We start from the raw sequence: 25679 nt of genomic DNA on the forward strand, positions 1-25679 counted from the left end.
ACTGTAAACCCTGGTCATTCTGTCTATTGTTCCTTAACCCTGGTCATTTTATATCTATGTTTCTGTCAATACAGACATTCAAAATATGCTTCTGTCAACAAAGTCATTTTATATTTCTGGTCCTTCAAACTGGTCATATTATTCTTGTGGTCCTATCAATTTGGTCATCTTGTGTCTATGTTTCCTTCAACCTGGTCATTTTAAATTTGTGTGTCTATCATCCTAGCCATTTTATGCCATCTTGTCCAAGGTGGGTCCAGTTCCGGAGGGTAGAGATAGGGGACTGACAAATGCAGTGCTTATCCTCCTGAGGGGCTCCACATCCGCCCATTAACCTCCTCCACTGCCCCCCACCCTTCATACTTTATACACTTAAAACTCCATGGGGACCCATTAATAACCAGCCAGCGCAGCAGAGTGATAAAAGTTCTCAGCCATTGATTAGGCACAAAAGGAAGGCTACCCAGGAGCCAACATTGTATCTCCCACACACGCTCCTGCAGTCTGCTTATCTGACATTAAGCACAGCGCCGCCGAGGCATTTCGCAGTCTCCCCCCACGGCTCGGCTCGCCGTTCCCTGGCTCGGCCCCCTGCAGACCCCCCCCCCCGATGCCGGGTGTTATACGCTGTCGCTCAAACCCCAGCTCGTTAGTGCTCGCTCTTCTCCTCCGAGCTAGCGGCCGCAGGACCCCGGTTCCCTGCGCTCTCGCAGCGCTCAAGCGACACAGCATGTGACACGAAAACCCTTCGCCGTGGGGTGGGGTGGGAGGGAGGGGGTCTCCCAGCACATTCTGCGATGCAGAGAAAGGGGGAGGGGTATTTGGAAGTTATATATTTTTCATCGTCTTCTTCATCATCACCAATACGGCCGGCAGTGTCCAGATGCAGAGCACGCACATTTGCAGAAACCAACACCAGGCACTTGTAAACCGTCACAGTCTGTCCTGTTGCACTCTGGGACGGGATCCGCTTTAAATCCCTTTAAGGTGAAGGGTGCGAGGGCACGACCTGGACGAGACCGTGGGTCACAGTCGCATTGGCACTCGGTGTGTTCCTGTTCCTCTAGCTTTAAGGAGCAGAGGCTCCTCCTGGTGGCGGAATGAGGCGGGTGCCCACCCCCGGGTGCCCACCCCCACACCCCCCACAGACCCCCGCAGACTAGGCCATGAGATCGTCTCCGCGATCGCTGTCCAGCAGGGAGCGGCGGTCCTGGTGGGGGGAGGAGCGGTCGCGGTCGCGGTCGGACAGGGAGGAGGCGAGCGACCGGCGGCTGCTGCGGCTGACGCGGTCCCACAGGCCCAGGGCGGGGCTGCGGGGGGGGTTGCGCAGGCGGTCGTCCAGGCCCACGTGCGTGCTCACCTGGGAGGGGCTCAGACTCCGCATCTGACCCTGCGCCCGCATCTCGTACTTTTCCGTCGACGTCTTCTTATACCTGAGAGGGACGGAGCGAGGCGATGAGATGCACCATGAAATCAAACGAGAAATAATAATTACCACTGTTATTGTTGCTGTCGTCATAGTTATTATTTTATTATCAATCTGTTTTTATTTTAGACAGGAGAGAGAGAGAGAGAGAGAGAGAGAGGACATGGACTGTTGGTTTAACAGTTACGATTTAACAGTTAATTAGTGGAGAGAGCAGTTAAAAAAATATTAAATTGCCATCATTATTGCTTTGTTCACACAAATGTTTGTCTGTTGAACAATGTGGCTAGGTTCTAAATGCAAAAGCACCTTATATATTTTTATATTATAAAATGAAAAAGAGACTGAGAGGAAGAGAGGAAAAGAAAGTGGAAGTTAGCAAGCAGGGATGGAAATATGTAGATACACAAATTACATAATAGAATAATAGTGATTACAGACAAAAAGATGGGTATCACAAGTAACTAGTATCACAGCCAGAAGGCCAGGAAGAGGTAGGCTCAGCAGTAAAAGCACCTTTTTGCTGAAAGGTTGCCATGATGTATGTAAAATGTGTAATGTGAAACATACTGCACTTCAGCAACACATTCCTCACCAACCTGAGCCACAGAATAAAGACCATTAGTACCGAATTGAGATAATAGTTTGGAGTGGATAGCAGAAGCAGTATAGTACACAAATGCACACACACACACACACACACACACACACACACGCACACACGCACACACACGCACAGACACACACAGACACACACATATATGCCAGAAGCAGAACAGAGAGGAAAGAGGACCAGAGGTGAGGGGAGATTTCAGGAGTGGGTGGACCCCCCTAGAGATGGCATACTGGATACACCCCCCCCCCCCCCATCATTCGATTTTCTGGTTTCTATGGCAATGCACCTTTGGTAGAGATGCTGGATGTTCAAATTACAGTCTAGAGGGGGGGGAAAGCATTAGGAGCTCAGTACCCTCGCTGAAACTGCCCTCTTGCTAACACGCCCCCTCACTCACAAAAGAGCAGCTGTAACTAGTGTGAGCGCAGAAAAACAAAGCCTGGAGAAAGAGGAGAGAGACACCGAGAGACAGTAAGAGAGAGAGAAATAGAGAGAGAGAGATGAACAAGGTTTGGTTTCGCTTCTGGCGGTAACTAGATAACGGGAACCTTCTATGAGAAACCGACCCCAGGGGGCATACTTGAGCCCACCGGTGTTATTGCGAAGCTGCTGCTCCCTGCTGCTTGTTGAAGGAAAACATCTAAATCATTTTAACACCTCTCACACCACAGAATTCTCTCGCTTTGTTGTTCCTTCATTAGGTCCCCATGAGTTCAAGTTACCAGTATTTAAAAGGACAGAGACTAAATTGGATTTATACAGATAAAGCAGATAAAACACATGATGTCTTCTGAAACGTTTGTTTTATCTCCCCTAAATATGAGAAATGTGGCAAATGCATACAGTCAGTTAAGTCAGTACACAGCTGGGTGGCAGTGCAGGTAAATAGAGGTAGATGTGCTCATGGGTGAAGTTACAAGTACACAGACAAGTGTCTGAATCGCAGATGATTTTTTGAATAGACGGATGGATGAACTCAGATGACTGGAGATAAATGAACTCACAGTTTGAGCAACAGAGATGAAACCACCACAGACACTGAAGAGGCAGCCATGGCTGCGGATCCCATCCACGGCTGCAATACCAACCCTACAGGCATGAACACACCTGCAACACAACAGGTAACACATCTGAGGCTTATGCAGAGTCACACATACATACAGATACCTGTCACACAACAGGTAACACAACACATCTGAGGCTTATGCAGAGTCACACATACATACAGATACCTGTCACACAACAGGTAACACATCTGAGGCTTATGCAGAGTCACACATACATACAGATACCTGTCACACAACAGGTAACACATCTGAGGCTTATGCAGAGTCACACATACATACAGATACCTGTCACACAACAGGTAACACATCTGAGGCTTATGCAGAGTCACACATACATACAGATACCTGTCACACAACAGGTAACACATCTGAGGCTTATGCAGAGTCACACATACATAGATACCTGTAACACAACAGGTAACATGCAAGCAATTGTATATATAACCTGTAACATGAGTCAAGCCATAGGCTTATACACACACCGATAACACAACACACAACACAACTTTCAACACACTGACACCTCTAGAGATAGATATATCTATGTCTGTTTGATCAGTTAGTGGTTGCACTAGCCCATGGAATGCTGCATCTTTGGAACGCCTGACATTTCAGAATCTGTTTTACACAAAAAATAACACTGATAAAAATAACTATTTATGCCATAATATGCCAACACACAATAATAATAATAACACAATAAATGTACATCTTTCATAATTGCTGTATGCCAGTTATAACGAAATCAAGACGAAATAGCGAGATGAAATGAACTACAAATAATGTTTCGATGTTCTGATTAATTATTGTGATGACTCAATAATAACAATAATTCAGCCTCAAGAAGCATTTCATTTTTACAGATTTAACAGGAAGTTGACATGGATAAACTGCATAAATGCAAGCATTTATGAAATAAAAAATTCTAATGACCTGTTTTAATGTTATGGCCCAATACCGTTATGTGCAATAATAAGACCAATTTCGGCTGCAATAATAAGAGAAAGCTAGCTAGCGCGTGATTAAAGTGCTTTATCAACAACACAGCTGTCAGACAATGAAAGACAATTGGCTGAAAGAAACAGGAGTAATTATTTTGTTGTGGCTGACTTACAGTGGTCGCATCAATGCAGGATTCCCTCTGGGTAAACACACAAAATCCTGGATGAATGCGAGCACTGTAAGTCCGTTATATGTCTTAACGGACAGAAGACTAAGAGATAATTTCAGAGCTATTATGGAATAACTTTCATTAACTTCAGTCTAAAATTGTTTTTGAACATTAATTCCCCTAAAGGCTGGGAAGACATACTTAAAAAATGCCATCATGTCTACTGAGGAAAGGGACTGGCATAAGTGCTCCATGTCTGAGGATCTTGCGATAATGAATGATCAGAAGAAGATATCCTCATGGTCCTGGCTAACAGGCTCCAAGCGTTGCTGGAATGCGAGCGCCTCATGCATTGGTCAGTCCTCTCTGTTTACCCAACTGAAAGGTGCAAGAATGCTGATTCACGGCTGCTGGCTGGTCTGTTTCAGCTGATAATACTATCAGTCAGGACCCCTCTGTTTCCATGGCCCAGGGTACCAGTGTTCATAGGTGCCTAAATCACCGCACGCTGGCTTTCTTTTGCAAGCAGTACTTGCTATACACCTTTAATTGGCTAACGATTCACAGTTATCTTCTTAAGACGCCAGGAAGGTCTGCGGGGTGCAGAATGAGCTCAGTTTCCCAAAAAGTGAGTTTGGGAAGACAAAGCTTGGCAGCAGGAGTCTGCAAACCAGGAACTGTAAAGCCACAGGGACTATCGCTTTTTTATCCCTTAAAATCAGCAGTCGATTAAGACCAAATAAACCAGGCAAGGTGAATTAACTGTCAACAATCAACTATTTTAATTGACCAGTTTCATCAAATCATATATGGGTGGAGCTGCCCTTTGATATCAGTGACTTGCGCATTTAAACCTTCTTCTTTTGATTTGCTCAAATAAATCAATGATTGACAGTTCCCATTATGGGGTGTTCTGTTTATTCCTGAAACTTCACTGTCCTGTCACAGTTAAACGCTGAGTAGCAATGAAATCCAGCAGACCCGGAAGCCCTCCAGGAACAGGGCCGGTCAGTAGTATACCAGCGTCACCCCACAACAGTCCTGCAGGGGGCGCTGTGTGTGTCTTTCTTGTAGCTGGACGCTCATTTAGCAGGGTCTGACTTTGCTGTTAACAGAATACTGGTCTGCATTTTACATCTCTCAAGACTTGCACACAGGCAGGGGTGCACAACTCATGGAGACAACACTTCTGTAGGGTCGGTCGAGGGTATATGCTTCTTTCTGTCACAAATCAATTATATTGTATTAACTTTCCGCTGTATACACCAGTGCTATTCACAAATACTAGACAAGGGCTAATTAGATCATTACGTAAGAACAGTTATTGGCAGAAAATCCCAAAACACACACCCGTTTTCAGTCGCTGACATTTTACGCCACACAAAATGTATTGGCATGTGTTGTGTGATATTGTAAATAAAGACACAATGGCAAAGGTATTTCTTCAGCATTTATACTGAGAAATAATTCATGGTTATGATAAAGCTGAGTTGTTTACATGCATTACATATAACAAAAAAATTGTTCTTAAAATTCATTATGAATAGGCCATTATTATTAACAATACATAACTGATAATAATGAAAGAATGATGCAATTTTTTAAAGCAGTACTTCCCATTACGCAGGGTGGGGAGTTCCCTGTCTGTTTTGTCAGATCCGCCCACTCACCAGCTGCTATGGGAATCCCCAGCAGGTTGTAGATCAGGGCGAAGACGAAGTTTATGCGTATCCGCTGCACCGTTTTCTTAGACAGCTCAATGCTGGCCACCACATCCATCAGGTCGTTCTGAGGGGAAAGAGGGATGAGACAGACAGACAGACAGAATTTGAGGTCTTAGCATTCGAGTACTACTGTACCAGCATTTCAGAAAGACATCTGAGTCGAACATTCCACAATATGATATACTTACGCATGATATGCATATACAGAAAAATAGAACTGGTAGTTATATTATATATTATATGTAGCCATATCATTATTCTGCCATACCATGTTGAATGTGGAACTGGGAAAAAGGAATCCCCAAACAAAGACAGCAATTCAACTTCCCAAGCCCTCTGTTTAGCAGAATGAGCTTTAAGACACACAACACGGCCAAAAGTATGTGGACACCTGACATCCAACATCTCATCCAAAATTATGGGCATTAAAGAATATGTACACCCCTGGTCTTAGGCCTGACACTAAGGAAACAGACACTCTGTCAGAGGTGTCCAGTCTCATCCCAGACAGGCTGGCTGGTGCGTACTAAAACACCCGATTCACCTAAGAGTAAGGTATGTCAGTGTGGGGTTAGAACAACAGCACGCACCCACACCTGTACCGGTTCTTCCAGGGTAAGACCAGACACGCCTGCACTGCACGTTTTTCCTAACTGTTAGCCCCGTACTGCCACTCTCCCCCTACCCGGATGAGCACCACGTCCGCCGCCTCTATGGCCACGTCGGTGCCGGTTCCTATGGCGATGCCCACGTCGGCCCGGGCCAGGGCGGGCGAGTCGTTGACCCCGTCCCCCACCATGGCCACCTTCAGGCCTTGCTCCTGCAGCTCCTGCACCTTGGCCACCTTGTGCGAGGGCAGCACCTCTGCAAACACCTTCCTGATGCCCACCTGCAGGGCGGCGCACACGAGCACGGGGAAAAAAAATGGGTCACAGGGTGCAGGCAGGGTCTCTGCTGGGGGAGGTCAGGGATCACCAACGCATGTTGAGCTACAAAACATAAAATTAATTTCTGTATAAACTGCAATCAAATTGGTGGATTCATAGGTTACACAGAGGTATAAACCATACAACAAAGTTAAAACAATCTGTACTACACATGATACACATGTGCAATATATATATACAGTATATAGCTATTTGTACTCCTGGGGAGGCTTACAAAAATTCAACAGTGGGACTGTTGAATTTTTGAATTTTTCTAGCACCAACTTAATATTGTTTTTTTTTTTTATTGTCCACAGCTGTGCCTATGCTTCATCAAGATTGTGGAGTCACAATCAAGAGCGAGGTAATCACAGGTAACTTCTTATAGAAATTTGGAAGCTAACGGCCAATGGGAGTATGATGTTACTAACAAGGGGGAGCTGTATGGGAGGCATTCAGAGTGAATTTGGTACCTCTAAGGACAGGAAAATAGCCAGCAGTACAGTGACCATGTGCTGCAGCTACTCAGCAGTTCACCATTCAGGATCTGAACATTCAGGCTCAGCTCTAAGGAATACATCAAACTAGGGTCCAGCAATATTTAGATTTTTTGAATATCAATTTATTGATGGAAAATATCTACATAAAAGAATATATTCAATACTTTATGACAAACTATGGCATGTGATCGTATGTATACTGGAAATGAAACACTACATGGTTTGGTAACAATTCACATTATTTTTCATTTACTGTTGTGTTCTCCCACCAACTATTTCAGTTACCAGAAATGTTAAAAAAACAGCATTGCACATTTTATGAATTCAGATTCAGACTTGCATGCAAATTAAGTCTGACAGACCCTCTGAATATTGATTAAATATTTGAATATTGAATATTGATGGGATATAGCTTCATGTACAGAATATCCTCAGAGGAAAAACACACCCTCCTGGTGGGCTATACAACACATTGGTTCTGTCAATCATACACTCTGGTTAAATTGTGCTAGGTCGGCTATTGCAGTACGTGCAATTGTTTTATTGTGACCATGACAACGGAAAAATAATAATGGGTACCTGCCAATCATTGATACTGTTCCAACTGTATTTTCATCTGAAATAAAATCCAATCTCCAGGGTAAATGGTCCAAGAGTTTTTTAATTGTTCTAGCGTTTATGAGTCGGAGGTTATGAAATAGGTTATGAGGTTATGAAATAAGCAAGAGAAAAACACACTATGTTTATATTGGCGTGGATCAGCTGGATTCCGTTTTAAGCATTCGCTTAACTTAGCTGCTCGAGGACTGCAAGGACAAAATTGGAAGATGGACTATCGTTTTATTGCCAACGGACTTTGGATTACCTTGCCAATTTACTCCTGACACTCCCAGAAGATGGTGAGTGTATGAGCATGGCATCATGAGTGACATTAAAGTCTTCAAACAATCAAAGAGCTGGTTAGCAAGTTAACTGTTTAGTTAGCCAGCTAGCTATGTGCAAAAAATGTTCCTGATGTGCACCAATGAAACTGGGATTGCACTATTTTGGGACAGTGAATTGTACTATAGAGTTGATATTATTTGATTACAATAGTTTTCAATTGAAGGATTGTTGTGAAACAATATTTATGTTGTATCCAATACATTAAATATTTCTATATTAGTGTAACTGTCATACTGTAAATATTGATATGAACTTCATATCAAAAAAATATGAATATATCAAAATATCGCTAGACCCAACATCAAACTCTTGTAATCAATCTGGGATCAAACAAAAACCAGAAACATCTATAGCACTGTCATGCTGTTGCCTACCATACTTTAGGGTCAAACTCACTACAGCTTTTGGCTCAACTAGACTGGCCTGACTGTGTAAAAGTGCCTATTGGGGACAACTGGTAACCTGATGCGTGATTAAGAGGAACCACTGCAGAGGCAACCACCTGAACCCTGGCCAATTTAAACCCGCCCCATACCCGGAGACCTCCCCTCACCTGTGCGGCGATGGCCTTGGCTGTCTGGTGGTTGTCGCCGGTGATCATCACCACGCTGATACCCATGCTGTTCAGCGTGTGGACGGCCAGGGCGGACTCCGCCTTCACCGTGTCGGCGATGGCGAGCATGGCGCACAGCACGCCTGACAGAGAGATCGCAGCATCGCATCAGGACGGGTGGAGCCAGAACCTGCCACACGGTCTTCATACACCCATGACAGTACCATCCACAAACCCCCGGGCAGGGATACTCAAATCTGGCTATCAAGGCTAATAGCTTCAATACCTGAAGTTCCCACTAGGAAAAATAAAAGTTTTTCTATTCTATAACAGTACTACTGATTCCACCAGATACGGTGAGTAAGTTAATGTTTTCAGTAGGTTGTTAGATGCCACTCACCTGATATCACAAATCTAAATTAGACCCTGCTTAGAGGGAAAGAATGAACACCAGCAGTACTACTGGCCTTGGGGCCATATTTGAGTATCCCTGAACTCGGTTAAATATTTAACCAGGAGTATACCATCTACAGTCCCCAGCAGCATTATTAAATCTGGACTGTACCATCAATGGCCACCAGGATGGCGGTCTGCCCTTTGATCTCATGACTGGACATGGCGTCTTCCACGTCGGTGTTGACGTGCAGGCCGTTGCGTCTCATCCACTCTCTGTTCCCAATCAGAACTGAGTAGGAGGGGCCTGAGGAAGCATATGCAGCAGCCAGAGAGATTAACACACACACACACACACACACATATATATATATGCAGTGCAGTCTGTAAGTATTTGACACAATTTTTGTTGTTTTGGCTCTGTACTCCAAAACATTGGATTTGAAATGAAACGATAAATTTGAGGTTGAAGTGCAGACTGTCTACTTTAATTTAAGGGTATTTCAATTAAACAAACAACAAGAAATGTGTCACTGTCCAAGTACACACCAGATAACACACACACACACACACACACAGAGTATACATAAACACACCTGCCCTCTGTTCTTGATCATGTTTCTATGAAGTGCGGGGGGGGGGGGGGGATGAGAAGGGGAGAGCGAGTGGGGCGGGGCCAGTCTAACCTGCAGGGGCGGGGTCGGGGTCGATCACCAGGCTGGACTCGTCGGTGGTGACTCCGTGGATGGTCAGCTGTGTGTTCTCCGCGTTGCGGCTGTTGGGGCCGGCCAGCAGGATCCCCTCAATGTTAGAGACCTTACAGCTGATCCCACAGCCCGGGACTGCCTGGAAGTCCTGACAGTACCCCAGCATGTCTGTCTCCAGTTCCTAACACACACAGACAAACACACACACACGCACACACACCACACGCACGCGCATGCGCACACACACCACACACATGCATGCACACGCACACACGCACACGCACACACACGCGCATGCGCACACACACACACACACACACACACACACACGCACACACGCGCATGCGCACACACACCACACGCACACGCATGCATGCGCACACACACACACACACACACACACAAAGAAGGGGAAACACACAAAGACAAGACACAAATTGACACATGGCCTACTTTCTCCATTCACTTTCCATTTTTTCTTATCGAAGGTACAGTTTTATTTACGTGCCATGAGAAGAACAGACTAAAACACAGAGCAGCATTTACCTTGTCATCTGCAAGAAAGATTACAGCTTCTAGTGCTGTGGGGAGTACAGATAAAGCTCATTTAAAGTTCTGGAGATGAAGAAATAGGCTTTTATAAACTAACCTAAACCACAGACAGTGCGGTTTACCAAACATCATTGAATGTCCCTCTGGGAATGTGCCTCTCTCTCTGCTGACAACGTCTTCTTTATAGTAAAACTCACTTTAGAAACTGCAGCATGTATCTATGAGTGTGTCTGTGTCTGTGCTGACAGCGTGTGCGTGTGTGTGTGACTGTGTGTGTCGTGCGTGCATGTGTCTGTGTGTAAGACACGTGAACAACACTCTTGAGTGGTTGCTGATTATCCGGTACGTTCCGCGTATCCCAGAAGGCCTGAATGGCACACGCAACACGATATCATTCAGAGGAATTACCAACTGCTGCTGACGTCAAGAGGTTAACTAAAGCTCAGCAGGACTTAACACAACCACACACAGACATGCATGCACAGATGCCAACATATATACACATATTCAGAGACGCACACACACACACACACACACACACACTAGCCCTGGACATATTCCAGCTCTTACACAATTTGTGTCACTATGCCAACTAACCCCCCCCCCACACACACACACACGCACACACACATACACACAAAAGAAAAACAGCAGCTCCTCTCAGAAAACAAAAGGATCAGTCTACAAAAACAAAAGAGGGAAGTGGAAAAAAGAATAGAGGGAGGAAAGAGAGAGAAAGGGAGGGAGTGAGAGAGGGGGCACCGGGTGAAAAAAAGCAAGGGAAAACAGGGAGAGAGAGTGAGAAAGGGAGGGAGTACCGGGTGAAAAAAAGCAAGGGAGAAAGGGAGAGAGAGTGAGAAAGGGAGGGAGTACCGGGTGAAAGAAAGCAAGGGAGAAAGGGAGGGAGAGACCGAGAGCGAGACGAAGACCTCGGGGCGCACTGCTCTTGCCTCCTTGCAGTACTTGGTCACCGCCGCCCCCAGCGGGTGCTCGCTGCTGGCCTCTGCCGAGCCCACGACCGCCAGGATCTTCCGCAGGGGCAGCCGCGCCCGCTCCCACAGAACCAGCACCCGGGTGACGCGCGGCACGCCGTTCGTGATGGTGCCCGTCTTGTCGAACATCACCACTTTGATCTGCGAGAGAACAGGGCGTCTCAGGCAGGGAGTACTGCACTCAGAGGGCCTCAGTGCAGCACTGAACAAGGCTGGCGGGAGTCGGTAGGGAGAGGGAACCACAGCGGACCCTGAGCAGTTCTTTTTTGTGTCCGCGTGGACCTGTTTGCTTGGACCTGTCGTTTCGCCTACAAGCGAACCCTGTGTCACGCTCTGTCTTCCTCCATGAATGATGCTCCATTGTGGTTTGCGATTTGTGCACAAAAATGATGGGAAACGTCTATAAAGGGGGGTTGGGACACTTTGCTAAGCTAAGAAAGCAAAAGTCTGTGGACAGTCTGGAGTGTGTCTGCTCCCTGTTTTCAACACTCTGGAGGCAGTGTGACGCTCTTGGCTCAATAATAAAAACCGCAGTCAGATTTTTTAAAGGGCCAGTACATCTTAGCCTGATGGCCAGGTCTGGCCAGGCAGGTTGAATGTTAGCAGGCAGCGTATTACACCAAGACGTTACCGTCTCATCCTATTGGCCAGGTCAGTAGATGCTACCTCCTGTCCCCGTCGGACACTCCTATCCCAAGATCAATGACATCAAATGTTCCTATACAATATACAGCATGTCTCAATACAATTGCTTTTTTTCGTCCGTATCAATTGCATGGAAATTTGATTCTAGTGAATCGTTAGCTTTCAGTTTTCCCATTAACTGCACAGATTCTCCGGGACACTAAGTGGCATGAGCCCTCGTCCACACTGCACCTGGGCATCGATACCACAGATATCTGCCACGTTAAATAGGACCGTAAACAGGAAGTAGGAAACGGGTACTGGCCGTGCCTTGTGGGCCATCTCCAGCGGCTCTCCTCCCTTGATGAGGATGCCGTTCTGCGCGCCGACGCCCGTCCCCACCATGACGGCGGTGGGCGTGGCCAGGCCCAGCGAGCAGGGGCAGGCGATGGACAGCACGGTGATGGAGGCCTGGAAGGCGAAGCGCACGATCACGTCCGTCCTGGGGATGTTCTTATCGTAGCCCTGAGACAAACAGACACACGTACTGTAACACACGCACCCAACTACACAGTCATGTAGCCCTGAGACAAACAGACACACAGTACTGTAACACACGCACCCAACTTCACAGTCATGTAGCCCTGAGACAAACAGACACACGTACTGTAACACACACACACAACTTCACAGTCATGTAGCCCTGAGACAAACAGACACACGTACTGTAACACACACACACAACTTCACAGTCATGTAGCCCTGAGACAAACAGACACACGTACTGTAACACACGCACCCAACTTCACAGTCATGTAGCCCTGAGACAAACAGACACACGTACTGTAACACACACACACAACTTCACAGTCATGTAGCCCTGAGACAAACAGACACACGTACTGTAACACACACACCCAACTACACAGTCATGTAGCCCTGAGACAAACAGACACACGTACTGTAACACACACACCCAACTTCACAGTCATGTAGCCCTGAGACAAACAGACACACGTACTGTAACACACACACCCAACTTCACAGTCATGTAGCCCTGAGACAAACAGACACACGTACTGTAACACACACACCCAACTTCACAGTCATGTAGCCCTGAGACAAACAGACACACGTACTGTAACACACACACCCAACTTCACAGTCATGTAGCCCTGAGACACACAGACACACGTACTGTAACACACGCACACAACTTCACAGTCATGTAGCCCTGAGACAAACAGACACACGTACTGTAACACACACACACAACTTCACAGTCATGTAGCCCTGAGACAAACAGACACACGTACTGTAACACACGCACACAACTTCACAGTCATGTAGCCCTGAGACACACAGACACACGTACTGTAACACACACACACAACTTCACAGTCATGTAGCCCTGAGACACACAGACACACGTACTGTAACACACACACACAACTTCACAGTCATGTAGCCCTGAGACAAACAGACACACGTACTGTAACACACACACCCAACTTCACAGTCATGTAGCCCTGAGACAAACAGACACACGTACTGTAACACACGCACACAACTTCACAGTCATGTAGCCCTGAGACAAACAGACACACGTACTGTAACACACCCACCCAACTACACAGTCATGTAGCCCTGAGACAAACAGACACACGTACTGTAACACACACACCCAACTTCACAGTCATGTAGCCCTGAGACAAACAGACACACGTACTGTAACACACACACACAACTTCACAGTCATGTAGCCCTGAGACAAACAGACACACGTACTGTAACACACCCACCCAACTACACAGTCATGTAGCCCTGAGACAAACAGACACACGTACTGTAACACACACACCCAACTTCACAGTCATGTAGCCCTGAGACAAACAGACACACGTACTGTAACACACACACACAACTTCACAGTCATGTAGCCCTGAGACAAACAGACACACGTACTGTAACACACGCACCCAACTACACAGTCATGCAGCCCTGAGACAAACAGACACACGTACTGTAACACACGCACCCAACTTCACAGTCATGTAGCCCTGAGACAAACAGACACACGTACTGTAACACACACACCCAACTTCATAGTCATGTAGCCCTGAGACAAACAGACACACGTACTGTAACACACACACACAACTTCACAGTCATGTAGCCCTGAGACAAACAGACACACGTACTGTAACACACACACCCAACTTCACAGTCAGGTAGCCCTGAGACAAACAGACACACGTACTGTAACACACGCACACAACTTCACAGTCATGTAGCCCTGAGACAAACAGACACACGTACTGTAACACACACACCCAACTTCACAGTCAGGTAGCCCTGAGACAAACAGACACACGTACTGTAACACACGCACACAACTTCACAGTCATGTAGCCCTGAGACAAACAGACACACGTACTGTAACACACCCACCCAACTACACAGTCATGTAGCCCTGAGACAAACAGACACACGTACTGTAACACACACACACAACTTCACAGTCATGTAGCCCTGAGACAAACAGACACACGTACTGTAACACACGCACCCAACTTCACAGTCATGTAGCCCTGAGACAAACAGACACACGTACTGTAACACACACACACAACTTCACAGTCATGTAGCCCTGAGACAAACAGACACACGTACTGTAACACACACACCCAACTTCACAGTCATGTAGCCCTGAGACAAACAGACACACGTACTGTAACACACACACACAACTTCACAGTCATGTAGCCCTGAGACAAACAGACACACGTACTGTAACACACACCCAACTTCACAGTCATGTAGCCCTGAGACAAACAGACACACGTACTGTAACACACACACCCAACTTCACAGTCATGTAGCCCTGAGACAAACAGACACACGTACTGTAACACACACACACAACTTCACAGTCATGTAGCCCTGAGACAAACAGACACACGTACTGTAACACACACACACAACTTCACAGTCATGTAGCCCTGAGACAAACAGACACACGTACTGTAACACACACACCCAACTACACAGTCATTTAGCCCTGAGACAAACAGACACGCGTACTGTAACACACACACCCAACTTCACAGTCATGTAGCCCTGAGACAAACAGACACACGTACTGTAACACACACACCCAACTTCACAGTCATGTAGCCCTGAGACAAACAGACACACGTACTGTAACACACACACACAACTTCACAGTCATGTAGCCCTGAGACAAACAGACACACGTACTGTAACACACACACCCAACTTCACAGTCATGTAGCCCTGAGACAAACAGACACACGTACTGTAACACACGCACCCAACTTCACAGTCATGTAGCCCTGAGACAAACAGACACACGTACTGTAACACACACACACAACTTCACAGTCATGTAGCCCTGAGACACAAGGACACTAACGAAAATACACACAAAGGTTTGGGCATCCCTGGTCAAATTGCATGCTTTGTTGATCGAAAAGAACGCAACTTCTGCAGGGAACAAATTTAAACATGACATATTTGTGTCAATTTCAATGCACATTTGATTTTTATTTGCTGAACTTAACAGACTGAAAAAAGAAAAAAAAAACAGTAAATGAGGCATGCACAAAAGTTTCAGCACACTATCAGTCAGTACTAAGCACTGTAACACCTCATTTGAAGTCAGTTTCCAGATGTTTTTTGTAGCCAGTTAACTGTATTTTCTATTCTGGCTTTATTCTGAATTTTTTCCCATTTCCCATTCCCCTTGCAGAACCCTTCTAGTTCAGAAATATTCTTAGGTCTTCTTGCATGCACTGCATATTCAATATTCAAGTCTGGGGACTGTGATGGCCATTACAATCCATTAATCCTTCGTACTTATAAGTAGCTCTTGATTGACTTTTAGCTATGTTTTGGATCACTGTCTTGTTGAATATCCAATCTCTTTTCAGCTTCAGTCGCTTCACTGACTCTGCGACAATAGCTTCCATTCCACTCTTCCGTCCACCTGCACAATATTTCCTGTCTCTGGCAGTCTCTAGTATGATGTTGCGTACTACAGCTGTTGCCTTTTGTGATGAGCTCACAGCAAAGGTTTCCCTCTGCAGGTCATTTCCACCAGAGATACGTGGGTTTTGCTTTGCATTATTTGCCTTGCAAATAATTGCTGGTGTTTACATCCGTATCAGGTTAAGGATGATCAAAGATCAAAGACATGATCAAAGATCAAAGACACACTGATCAAAGAGGCTGATCACATATGGCTGGCACGTGAAAATATATGTGAGAAAATGATTTTTGTTACTTACGGGAAAGTACTCGGCGACAATGTCAAAATTCACAAAGCCAATGACGAGCCACGCTACGAGCGTTGCCACAGAGACGATGACGATGAAAGGGACAAAGTAGCCACTCAGCCTGTCCGCAAACTGCTGGATTGGGGCCTGTCAAAAACACACACATGACATTATTCTCACAAACCAGCGAATGAACAATCCAAGAGAATGTGTGTGAGTGTGGGTTTGTGTGGTGCGTCCATGTGGTGAGCTCGTGTGTTTGTGTGCGCACGTGAACGTCTGTTTCTCACGGCTGACCTTGGAGGTCTGCGCCTCCTCCACCAGTTTGACGATCTGGCAGAGGGTGGTGTCTGCGCCCACGTGCGTGGCCTTCACCAGCAGGGAGCCGTGGCCGTTAATGGAACCAGCCATCACTGTGCAGCCGGGCTTCTTACTGACCGGCATGGGCTCACCTACAGGACACACAGCCGCGAGTCAGTCACGCGCACACCAGGTACGCACGCGCACACGGGTGCACACAGATCTACAACAGACACCATGCACACGGAAACACACAGATCTACAACAGACACCATGCACACGGAAACACACAGATCTACAACAGACACCATGCACACGGAAACACACAGATCTACAACAGACACCATGCACACACACACACACACACACATGCACAGACACACACACACAAACACAAACACATACACACACATGCACACACACAAGTGTTTCCCATACATTGACTTTATTTGCTCCCGCCCAATGTGATTTTTTGTATTTAACCTAGATCCGTGGTATTACGGTTTCCGAACACAAAGTCTGCAGTGTTTGTAACACTTTGGTATTCCAAACACAGGGAAGTAGTGAAGTCACTGAGAGCCAATAGGCAACCACAATCATAAACACTATTCATCAAGAGAAAAGCTGCCATTGAAGGGACATCAACTTCTGCATGAAGCAGCCGCCCCCTCCTCATGTTTCGTTGAGAACACCGTGAGTCTGTGTTATTTGTTCATTTCTGTAGGCAGCACATTATACGTTGTATTCATAATGTTTTCTTTCAAACGTCAAAGTGACATATGGCTGACTGACATTTCGCTGTGCGTGCAGCCCATCCCCCCTCCCTCCACTGTTCCCATGGTATGCCCAAGTGACTTTGGGCTTCTCTTTTTTAAAAAGCCGCTGTTAAATTTAACGAGTCGGTTGCGGTTTTTGGGGATTTTTTATTGTTTGACGGTACAGGATAAAATGAAAGCTACACAAAGTGACATTCCGCTAGGCATGCCGGAGTCGACCACCACAAATAAATTCTTAACCTGTGGGAAACACTGCACAGACAGACACGCACAGCTCAAACAGAGACAACTGGTCACCCAGAGCCTCACCCCTTCAAACCCCGTACCTGTGATGAGCGACTCATCTGCCATGGAACTTCCGTCAATCACTTTCCCATCCACCGGAAATTTCCCTCCAGGAACCACTTTGACCACATCCCCCCTCTGAACCAGATCCACGGACACCTGCTCCTCACTGCAACACACAGTACTGCAGTACTGACACACTGACACACAGACACTCTGATAAACATAGCACTAACACTAACAAACACAAAGCACTGACACACACAGCACTGACACTCTGATAAACACACAGTACTGACACACAGACACTGATAAACATAGCATTCACTCTAACAAATACACAATACTGACACACTGACACTCTGATAAACATAGCACTAACACTAACAAACGCACAGCATGGGCACACACAGCACTGACACTCTGATAAACACACAGTACTGACACACTGATAAGCACACAGTACTTATACACTGACACACAAAGCACTGACAAACACACATTACTCACATACTGACACGTACAGCACTTGCACTCTAACAAACACACAGTACTGACACACTGACACACACACACAAAGCACTGACACAGATAAGACTGAACACAGATAGCTCCACCATAGACAGAACTAAACACATACACTTACGCACACACGCACTCCTGCAGGCACGCACACACACGAGTACCCGATAATGCAGTTGTCTGTGCCGAGCGTCACTACTGTGGCATCAGTGGCCTGAAGAGACATCAGTTTGGCCAGAGCTTCAGACGTCTTACTCTACAGAATGGGGAATTACACCAGAGTTACTGAAATTACACCATGCTGGGAGTTACTGAAATTACAGCACATTGATAGTGACTGAAATAACACAGCATAAGCAGTAACTGCAGAGACATTCTCATGGTAAAATACAGAGATATTATTCAAAGTGGTAAGCCATTTTCTGCTCTCAGTGGTGGAACCAACATCCCAAATTGATCAACATAACAGAATAATTGAAGTGAATATACGGGAAATCAACAGAAATGTCCCATCATAAACTGAAGACCCATTGTCTGTTCTCCCATTCTCACTCCATAACACTCACGCTTTTGTACTAATTCAGGTTATGGTATTTTTGTGGTTTGTTTTATTTTTAGGGTTATATGTTTTTGTGGGGCTTATTATGGATGTAGTCTGTCTTTAGAATTTGTAACTTGGTTAGGTGGTGCTTTAGTGATGCTGCATTGATACTCTCCAGTCTGGGAATGTTGTTAGTCAGCTCTGTCACTGTGGCTCAGCTAAGTCAGGTGAATGTGCTTCTGCTTCTCCTAAACTGTATCGCTCCTGATAAGGGCATCTGCTACATGCTTGTTATGTAATGTTATGAAGTCAGCTCATATTCACGTGCAATTTCACTACAGTAGTTGTTCGGTACAGAAAGCTTTTTAACTGTGCAGCAACATCTTGACTATAATAAAAACAAATTACACTTCACCTAACATAACCTACATAAAGCTCAACCCCACTGCACTGCTTGTGTAGGGACAGCATTATTGCCACATTGTCATATAATGTTCTGTAATTACATCAGCTGACCTGATCCACATGGAGCATCGGAAATAAAAATAAAATGTAAATTGCTGGTTGCATCTTAGGGACAGCAGCCAGATGGGGTGAAACAATGTACTGTAGAGCTTTCTTCAGCTGGACATGGTGTAATTCTATCCACTATGCAAATACAAGCAGAGTGCACTTTTTCACTTCAGAATGCTTCATCCTATTAGTTTTGGGGTTGCTGAAATAATGTCAGTTTATAAAACAGGGATAACAGGAAGGCTTTTTTTCATGCTTTTTCACTCCCAATGTTGAATTCCTTATATATATACATGAAGCAATGACCTAAAATGTATTTAAAAATGGGCTACAAACACGCTGCAGGTCAAACTCCATTCTGGCCAACAACAAGCTGTTATAATTCCCGCCAGCTAACAAACATATTTCAGCATTCAACATAATGTTAATTCTTGTAAGATATTAACACTCAGAAACATGTTAGAATTGATTCTCCACTGTTATCTGTTCAAAATATGTGATTTTGAGGGAAGAAAATGTTTTGTGGTGTTGATAATGCGTTCAAAACATTAACCAAAATGTGCAATTTGGAGAAGCATTGCGATGTCTTGGAAAAACCCTTGCTAGATTTCACAGCTTGTTGGTGCCCCTCAAATAATGTCATAATCTCTCTGCTGTGTGTTGCCACAACGTTGTAAGGCTTTATTTAAGAGTAGTGCAAACCACGTGGAAATGGCCTTTTTGGGCAAATGCTTTGGGGTAAGAGGTTAACAGGATGAGCCATGCAGCAGCTCCCACACGCTTTCTTCAACTTCATTCTCACAGCTGATGAACTGTGCTGAACATGGACTCTAGGCCCTGACCTTTCTGATTATCTCTGTAGGAATTGCATGCTTTTCCTACACTGGTCAGCAACAAGTAAATTGCTGAGTCAAAATGACTGGAATAGAAATGTTTGCGTTGTGACATCATTGCTTGGCCTCTGTAACTGATTTAAAGGAAAACTCAGTACATTGCACAAACTACAAGTTCAACAAAGGCAACAATCCAGCAAAGAGCAGATTTGCATCTGTGAATGAGCACTTTAAGCCCATGGTGAGGCATCCTTTTGTGCCCTTGTACAAGATGCTGGACCAAAACTCTTTCAGTAAATAAACACATGCAGATAAACTCATAACATACAAGCCATGAAGTCACTCTGGTTAAGAAAGTAAGTCTATTAAAAAAATCACGACACAACTGCTGAACGTAGGGTTCACACTAATGAAGGACTACCTTAGCCACATGCTCCAGCCAGCGGCCAAGGGCAATGAAGACAAACAGCATAGGCGGGGTGTCAAAGAACGTGATGGGACTGTGCTCCGCCCTTTCCAGCATGGCGACCAGGAGAACCACACAGGAGTAGATGTAGGAGATGGTTGTGGCCAGCACGATCAGCACATCCATGTTGGCCGTCTTGTGTTTGAGCGACCGGTAGGCCTGGATGTAGAAGTACCGTCCCCCAAGAACCTGAGAAGTGAGAGAGAGAGAACAAGGGAAAGAATGTAAGAGTTAGAATAAGTGAAACAGTGAAAGAATAAAGAGAGCATCAATGGAGGCAGCAGTGCGGTATAATGGTTAAGGCACTGGGCTTGTTAATCAGAAGGTTCATGTTCCAATCCAAGCTGGAGCTGCCTTTCTACCACTGAGCCTTATCATTGCTCGCTTCAGTAAATCCACAGCAGTTTAAATACAGTTTGTAGAAATGTACATTATGCAAGTCACAAGGGGTGAAGGTATCTGCTGAGCAAATAAGTAATGTAAACACAAAGGAAACAGAGAATTTGACGTAGTTTCCAACGTAGCTAGATTTGTGAAGGGGTAGGGGGTGGGGTCACTGGCAATTTTCAAATCACTGCTGATATTTGCATGCCACTGAAACTGAGGAAGCAGAGTTACTGACCACAGAGGTGTTGGCCAACCTCCACAAAAAGGAGACTTTTAGGTTAAAAGCACATTGAGGGCACACTAATCAAAATACATCTGGGAGTTTCACAAGGATTCAAAGTGGAATGCATGGCAGCAATTTCATAATGACAAGTACTGAAGGGCATGAATGCCGTTGTACAGACTTTTTGCTTTAAACTGCAGAAGCTCCTTGCACCTTTGTCATCAGGAGAACTTTGCTGTGATCTAGGAGAGCTATCTTGTTAATCAGGAAGCAGGAACTGCTCTGTGTGTTTATATTATTGATGTCAGACAGTAAAAAACATTCTTGCTATTTTTTATTTTTCCTTGATATCCTGCATGTAGACTTCAATACTTTAATTTTGAAAATCTTTCTGCTGCAGTGCTGGACCCAATCTGGTTATAGAGGAAACAATTAAGATCATGACATTTCAGCCATTTTCCATGGTCGTGCAGTGTTGCGGGTTGGGGGAAGCTTGAGGTGCTGACCTCTGTTTTTACTAGCCTTCCAAAAAACCAAGAGGTGCAGGCACTCAGTCTGAGTCACAGATTTGCATATTAAGCTGGCACATTTAACGATACATGTACACATGTAAACCTATAAACCCGAGAAGCTCTAAACTAGAGAAGGCAGAGTAAGGGTTCATGAACCCCATAATGTGTGGAGCTACAACACACTGTCAATGTTTGAACCAATTGAAAGACTTTGCTCTCCACAGTATAACAAAATGATTTGTTAAAATCAGTGAGTATATGGTACCTCTGCCTATTTTTGATGAACTATAGCCTTATTCTCCCATTATTACTGTACACCTAAATGCCTATGCCCCAGTGGAGCTTAGCTTCTGTACACCAGTAGATGTCTGCACCAGTGAACTTGCATGTTTGTACCCTTGCATGCATGTGGACGTGTGGACGTGTGCACCTCTGTACCTGTACACCCATGAGACTGTACCTGTACGGGCGTGCAGAGCAGGAAGAAGGCCAGGTTGATGATGGAGAGGCCAGGCAGCAGGTTCTGCTCAGGGGGCATGGAGCCACCATGAGCCTGGTGCTGACTGTCCATCACCATCATATAGATCATCAGGCCCATAACGGGCACCCCGAAAACCAGGCTGAACAGGAAGGAGTTCTTCCATCTGGGGGAGACAGACATAAACACGCATAAATACAAGCATACCTCACACACAACACACAAATACCACACACTCACACACCCACATAAATGCTCACACATACAAACACATACACATAATAAATGTAATTATTACATACTACATTTATTATGCCAAATATTATGACTGTTGCTAAATATTAGACTAGTCAAACTCTGTTTATAAAACCAGTCTATCCATAATTTGTGCCAGTACTGTAGCTATCATTTTCACTAGTCAATTAAAATAAAAAGATTGTTCAAGTTGCTTTTGTCATTCTTCTTACAGACAAGTGTAAGAAGAGTGAAATATAGTACCCCAGAGACCACAATGCAGTTAAAAAAAAAGCATTTTTACTGCTTCAGGGATTTATATCAAATTCAAATTGGTACAGCATATGATACGAAAACCATTGATTGGCTTTTGAATTGGCTACAATCATATGCACATTGCGTGGGAAAGTAACAAAATTAAGCCAATTGGCTCAGATTCATGACAAAAACACAACTTTGCCAGTACGACCACTCGAAGCACACCATGCGCCGGAAAACAGATCCCACTGAATCAAACGGTCACTTTCAAATTTCATTTTATACCACTAATAGGCACAGAAACTCTAGAGCAGTTTTGGTTGCTCTTGAGGGATGATATTAGAAAGACAACGCGGTGGCCTGGGATACTTGCTGTCGAATCTCCTCCTGGTGGTCCAGGTGGTTACCGATCCCCTCGCTCTTCATGAGAGAAGCCCCGAACCCCAGACCCTGGAACAGAGAGGAGCGCAACCCCAGTTACCCTTCTTTCTCTAAAGGCTGAGACACTACGCGAATGAAAGCAGTCTTGTTTAGTACTTTGTTGCATATACTTTGCATGCAATGACTGCTTAAAGTCTGTGACCCATAGACATAATTAGGTGCTGAGTCTCTGGTACTCTGCCAGGCTTGAACTGCAGCCATCTTCAGCTCCTGCCTGTTTCTGGGGGCTAGCTGCCTTAAGGAAGCACCACTTTAACCACATGTGAATTGCTTGAATACACATCTAAAATTGTGCACAGAGCCAAATCTAGAAAAATAAGCCTTTGTCCCAGACATTATGGAGCTCACTGTCAATCTCATCTCATAATCGCATGAAAGGCATTAGAGACTGAGCCAGTTAAACTTGAAGTAAAGCCCTGATCTCTGTACTGAGGTGGACCCACACAAAGAACAAGAACTTCCCTACATACAGAGGAGGTGAGACGTGTTCAGGCCTAACGTAATTATAACTGGTCAGAAGCAGTTTATCGAGTATGATTAAGGAGGAGGGTCTTCAGCAAATATCATTATTTGGACAAAAGCTATTGAACCCCCTTTGAGCCATTGAGTCTGTGGTTCATTAATCCTTTGAAAAACAGCACCACAGTTTTCAGAGTGTCCTATCAGTGCAGCATTACATACAAACGGACCTGAAATCATATATTAACACTCTAGTAATTGCCAGTCAAAGATAATCAACTTGTGCAGCCTGCTTTGCTTTAATGCAAGCAGACAGGGTTCCCACTCATTTTAGGAAATAATTTTCCAGGACTTTTCAAGGACAATTTCCATGACTTAGACTTATAGACATGAAACATGGACAATGGAAGCCCAAAGCTGGTGGTGGACTGGGGGGGGGAGCAATGTGCAAGTACCATAACCATTCAAAACTTTGTGCTGCCATGTAATCTCAGCAGCTAATAAAAATGAGAAAAGCGGAGAAAAATAAAGAAAAAATACAGAAAAATATGCAATCTCAGCTCTAAATGTACTGTTTAATAGCTTGACTTATAGCCTAGCCTACAATTTTCCAGGACCTCACAAATATTTCCAGGACATTTTGTAAATTTTCCCATTTTCCAGGTGTTTTCCATGACTGGAAAACTAGTCGATAAATTTCCAGGTTTTCAAGGTTTTCCAGGATGAGTGGGAACCCTGAATGAAAGAAATTGCACTTATTATGCACAACACAAAGCATTTTCAGGATGCAGAGGTGCTGTAATGGCTAACTGTCTAAACCAGGTGCAAGCTTCAGTACATTTATATATGACGTCTTTTTTGATTGAATCCAAAAAACGTAAGTCTGGTTTGACTGAACTGCATATACCCGAAAACTTGGCAAAGTGCATTTAATTGAATGTAGGGGTGTGTATGCAGTCATGTATACTTCAAATGGATAACCTTACAAAAATTCTACCCTACCTCAATAGCCCTGATTATGTCCCGAGCTCCAAGTACTTCTGGGTCAAACTTGACGTGAGCTTTGTTGGTTGCCAGCACGACTGAGACCTCCAGAATGCCTGTAGTCCTCTTCAGCTTGGTCTCGATATTGTGGACACACGATGCACATGTCATCCCTGTAATCTGAGAGGATGAGATTCTAAACCAGGGTGACATATCAACACTCTCCAGAAAAAAAGTGGTGCTCCGTCACCAAACATAAGACAAATGTGACCAACCTACACCCTTCACAAGACATAAGTAACACACTGACACCCTTCACAAGACAAAAGTGACACATTGACACTTTTCACAAGACAGAAGTGAAACACTGACGCTTCACAAGAAAAAAGTGACACACTGACACTCTTCACAAGATAAAAGTGACACAATGACACACTTCACAAAACAGGCAATGATACATTGGAACCATTAAAAAATGTGTAGCATTTCAAGTCTATAATCAATCTTAATTTTTTAAAACTTCATACAATACATAACATTTTTAAATATATTTGACACCGGTGCCAATCTCTGCCCTGCACACACAGTATCCCCACAGTACTGGCCACACCTTGCACGCACATTGCAAGAACATGCATCACATAGAGAAAAGAGGCTCACAATGAGGTCCAGTTTTCCATCCATGATGGCGTTGTCCTCCATCAACGTAGCACCAAAGCCCAAGTCTCTGATGAGCTGAGCAATCCGGGGCGGGTCCAGGATCTGGGGATTGTACTTCACCTCCGCCTTTCCTGCCATGAGGGCCACCAGGACCGACATGATCCCTGGAAACCCACAGAACCAACCCAAGTGAGGGCACTGCCCCGGTCACATGCCTTCATGAATATTCAGAAGTTTACTCAGACCTTTTGAGCTTCGAAGGTAGGGAGGCAGAATTCTCAATCTTAAGACAAAGCCAGTGACAGTATGGCTATACTATAACAGTAAGCCTATGACCATGGTGCAGGCTGATGACATCAGCGTCCTGCCCTGA

General features: G+C 44.9%; 1 protein-coding gene across 4 annotated transcripts in view; it reads right to left on the reverse strand.

The window, feature by feature from the left end:
* Positions 1–1126: 1126 nt before the first annotated feature.
* The window catches only part of atp7b (ATPase copper transporting beta), a 36676-nt gene continuing 12123 nt past the window's right edge, over positions 1127–25679 (reverse strand). For all 4 annotated transcript variants that reach the window (XM_035407708.1, XM_035407707.1, XM_035407706.1 and 1 more), the window contains exons 4-21: positions 25307–25470; positions 24665–24826; positions 23136–23212; positions 22253–22436; positions 20626–20859; positions 18482–18573; positions 17837–17964; positions 16732–16886; positions 16447–16581; positions 12467–12661; positions 11471–11653; positions 9948–10149; positions 9434–9568; positions 8869–9011; positions 6630–6833; positions 5891–6008; positions 3047–3149; positions 1127–1433 (exon numbers count right to left, since the gene is read on the reverse strand). In XM_035407708.1, the coding sequence (XP_035263599.1) occupies positions 1160–1433; positions 3047–3149; positions 5891–6008; positions 6630–6833; positions 8869–9011; positions 9434–9568; positions 9948–10149; positions 11471–11653; positions 12467–12661; positions 16447–16581; positions 16732–16886; positions 17837–17964; positions 18482–18573; positions 20626–20859; positions 22253–22436; positions 23136–23212; positions 24665–24826; positions 25307–25470 (2888 nt within the window). In that variant the 3' untranslated portion in view covers positions 1127–1159. The remainder of the gene's footprint in view (positions 1434–3046; positions 3150–5890; positions 6009–6629; positions 6834–8868; positions 9012–9433; positions 9569–9947; positions 10150–11470; positions 11654–12466; positions 12662–16446; positions 16582–16731; positions 16887–17836; positions 17965–18481; positions 18574–20625; positions 20860–22252; positions 22437–23135; positions 23213–24664; positions 24827–25306; positions 25471–25679) is intronic.

Source organism: Anguilla anguilla, chromosome 3, assembly GCF_013347855.1.
Source record: "Anguilla anguilla isolate fAngAng1 chromosome 3, fAngAng1.pri, whole genome shotgun sequence".
Lineage (NCBI taxonomy): Eukaryota > Metazoa > Chordata > Actinopteri > Anguilliformes > Anguillidae > Anguilla > Anguilla anguilla.